The sequence below is a fragment of the Caenorhabditis briggsae genome, assembly GCF_000004555.2.
Source record: "Caenorhabditis briggsae complete genome, chrI, whole genome shotgun sequence".
In the NCBI taxonomy this organism is placed as follows: Eukaryota; Metazoa; Nematoda; class Chromadorea; order Rhabditida; family Rhabditidae; genus Caenorhabditis; species Caenorhabditis briggsae.
In genome coordinates, this window is record NC_013489.2 from 14,900,784 (window position 1) to 14,904,381 (window position 3,598).

At 34.8% G+C, this 3,598-nt stretch overlaps 1 protein-coding gene across 1 annotated transcript; it reads left to right on the plus strand.

Moving 5' to 3' along the window:
- Positions 1-1,557: 1,557 nt before the first annotated feature.
- CBG25434 lies at positions 1,558-2,478 on the plus strand (the record flags this gene model as incomplete). The annotated part of the gene is made up of 3 exons (XM_045241582.1): positions 1,558-1,590; positions 1,867-2,211; positions 2,263-2,478. 3 exons carry the CDS (start codon positions 1,558-1,560, stop codon positions 2,476-2,478), a joined length of 594 nt encoding a protein of 197 aa, XP_045100265.1.
- Between the last annotated feature and the right edge of the window lie 1,120 nt (positions 2,479-3,598).

Here is a 3,598-nt window from a genome sequence, read left to right on the forward strand (position 1 = left end):
AAGATTTCAAAAATCTATATTCGAAATATAGGATCTTAAACAATTCTCAAAGATCAAAAGATCAAAATGTTCTCTTTTGAATAGTCAGATCTGATTCTAAGATAAGGGAGATGAATATCTAGAGGGGACCCCTATAATTTTTTATTTCTCCCAGGTTAAGGATCTTCTTTTAGAAATTCTGTTTTTTCGGAAAATGTGTCCAATTTTGAGAATTTCAATACTGTTATAAATCATTGCAACTTTTTTTTCTTCAAAAAAAATTATATTCTCTTGGATGACTTCATCTTTTTTGCTTAAAGGTTTGCTTAAGGGGGGACATGAAAAAAAATAATGTTCTCGAAATTCCGTTCAAAGATGCCTCTCGAGGAGTTGAACTTGTGAGGGCGTTGATTGAGGGTGCGGCGCCGCTACCGACTGAGCCACGCGGGCAAAGAGAAAGCGCACACCCGATTGCATACATAAAGGCGAGGACGACAGCTGTACGCAGAGTGACATTAAGCGTTGTACACCGTGACGGTAGAATGCATACTCTAGCTACAAAAAACTACGAAAAATCTCCTGTCCCCCCCCACCTTTAACTTCCTGAGAGTGAAAAAAAATTTTTTTTTGAACATTTAATTTTTGCACATCTGGTAAACAAAAACAAATTGGCTAAAAACCCAATAATTACACTTATCTACGTATTCAAATGTCCTCTATAATTACACTACCATACTTCTAAAAGTTCCATAAATGGGCCTATAAAAAGGAATTGAATTTAGATTTTTTTTTCAATTTCCAAATTGTTTTTCTGAGTTTTAGAATTTGATACACTTTTTTGAATTCAATTTTAAAAAATTGAAAATTCAAAACATTTAATAGTTTTGAAAAATTGCAAAACCTCGAAAATTTGAAATTTTTCTAGAAAATTCGAAAAAAGATTTTGGAAACTTTTTCTTGAATTTTCACCAAAACTGAAAATTTTGGATCACTAGAAATGCTGCAACTACAAAAATCTAGATTTCTAAATTTACTTTATGGAAATTTACATATCGTAAAACATGTAATAGAAGGGCCCCCCTAACTATTAACTTTGAGCCCATTTATCTCGGTCCCTGACAAAGATATAAAAAAAAGATTAACTAATAAAATATTGATGATATCATGATAAACAATCTGTCAGTTGACCGCTTTTTGATATATTTCAAAAGAAGTGAGATATATAGGCTCAAGAAAGACGGCCCGAGTGGCGTTCTATTAGAGTGTTTACTGTATTTTTTTTTGAACTTTTTTTCATTGTTCATTTTCCGTCGTATTAGAGCCATCTGTGTATTGCCTAATCCTCACCTGTCCCTTTTTTCCTACAGTGCTAATAAGCAAAAAAAAAAAATGAGACTAATTAAATTTCCCCGGTTTTCTTCCCTACCTCCTATCATTAAAAAGGGATTAGATACCTGAACGGAACCATTTCCCCTCTATTTTTTCCTTGGTTGCTCTTTAGATGTGCATTTTATCCTTTTAATTATAAGCCCAACAATATCGGATTCCAATTTTTAAGGTACATTAGAAACTCCAAAAATGCCAAAGGATCTCATGAAGAGACGGAATGTGGTAAGTTTTGATTATTTCAAAATTATAATTGTGTGAAATTTGAAGACGTTTTGAATTTAAATTTTAATAAGATTTTGGCTGACTGAGCTTATTTTCGAAAAAAAAAACGGACTGATTGGTCCACGGTAAGATACCAACGGCCTCAATCACGGCCGGCCGCGTGCCTGTTACCTACAGCCTTAAGAGAGATCATGAGTCTCAAAAAAGGAATTTTTCAAATTTTTTAAATTTCAACATTTTAAATAATTTCCCTCACCTCTTCATTTTCCTTTCCAGAACTCTCCAATCAAATTCCATCCGTATCCACGTCACCAGGAAACCGGTATCGAGATTGACGGCGTTGAAATTCCCGACGACGACATCATGGAAATGAAAATCTCGGATAATGACGTGCCTCATTCAGAAGCCATGGATCTCATTTTTCCAGCAAGTCTGTGGGCCGAGTTGGAGGTGTTGGAAGGTGGATCGGGTGCATCGGAGAATCTAGAAATGACAGATTTGACTGAAAAAAGGCAGGATGTGGACTCAGAAGACGTCATGGACATTTCGGCGAAAGAAGGTGTCACGAAGAGCTTCACAGAGAGGCCAGGCCATCTTTTAGAGGAAGGAGAATACGAAGAAGTACAGAAAATGAGCTCTATTGCATTAAAGGGAAAACAAGTAACATTTCAGGGCCAATCGCTGACAGAATTGTTCCAAAAGTATGGAATGGTGGATGATGAATTCGACGAGGATTGTCCGATGCCACCAAATGTGACATGTGACTGGGACCCATTTGAAATCAAATCAAATAACAAAAAATCGGAATCTGATGTAATAGCTGAATATGAAGCTCTAGTTCAACCGAAAATGAGATCTGGAGGAAAGAAGGGGAGAAAATTGATGTGACTCCAGAGAGGTGGGTAAGAAGACAATGCGCTCTATCGAACATCTTGAACAACTCAGCTCCTGGCAAAGTTACAAAAATGATGACAAGTAGCAAAATGTGTGAAATAACATTTTTCACATTCTATTAGCGAATCACTTTCTCGAATTTTTGCCAGAAGCTGAGATAATTAGGGCCAAAGAGGAGCTTTGTCACTTTGAGTCGAATTATCTTAACTCCGGGAAAAATTGACAAAATATTAACAACTAATAAAATGTGTAAAATAAAATTAGCCACATTTTATCAGTTGGCGGTTTTTTTATATCTTTACTATGGGGCAAGATAATTGAGGTCAAAAACGATAAGGTTGCTTTATGAGGGGTATAAAGGACATTGTCCCTTCGACCTTAATTATCTCATCTCATAAAAAAGCTATCAAAATATCGACAATTAATAAAATGTGTGAAATTAAATTTGCCATACTTTTTTAGTTGAAAGTTTTATGGTATATTTGTTAAGAACTGAGATAATTAGGGTCAAATCTACGAGCGATCCAAGATAAGGTTATGAATGGTCTTGTCACTTTGACACTCATTATCTCATCTCTTGTAAAAGCTATCAAAAAATTAACAACTAGTAGAATGTTTAAAATAAAATGATAATCGTTTTATTAGTTGACAGTTTTATGATACCTTTGCTAGGAAACGAGATAATTAGGGTCCATGATACCAAGGTTTGTGCAGACTGTCTTTTGTGAACTTGTCCCTTTGACTCTAATTGTCTCATCTTATAAGAAAGTTATCAAGATACTGACAACTAATAAAAGGTGTAAAATATAAATTATAACCGTTTTATCAGTTAACAGTTTTATGATACCTCTGCTAGGAACTGAGGTAATTAGGGTCCAAGTGGCAAACCTTGTCGCCCCCCTGGAAAAAAACCCTTGCTTTCGTTAACCTCAATTATCAGGTCTTTTAGAAATACAAAACTAATTAGATAACAATCAAATGTGCAAGTTTTTTTTTGTATTTTTGGTAAAAACAGATATAATTAGAGTCATTTTCGCCCTAACCTTGTACAAGGTAGGAATTGAAATCCAATCCTCTTCTCCAAACTTTTTTCTCATATTTCAATTTCCACTTT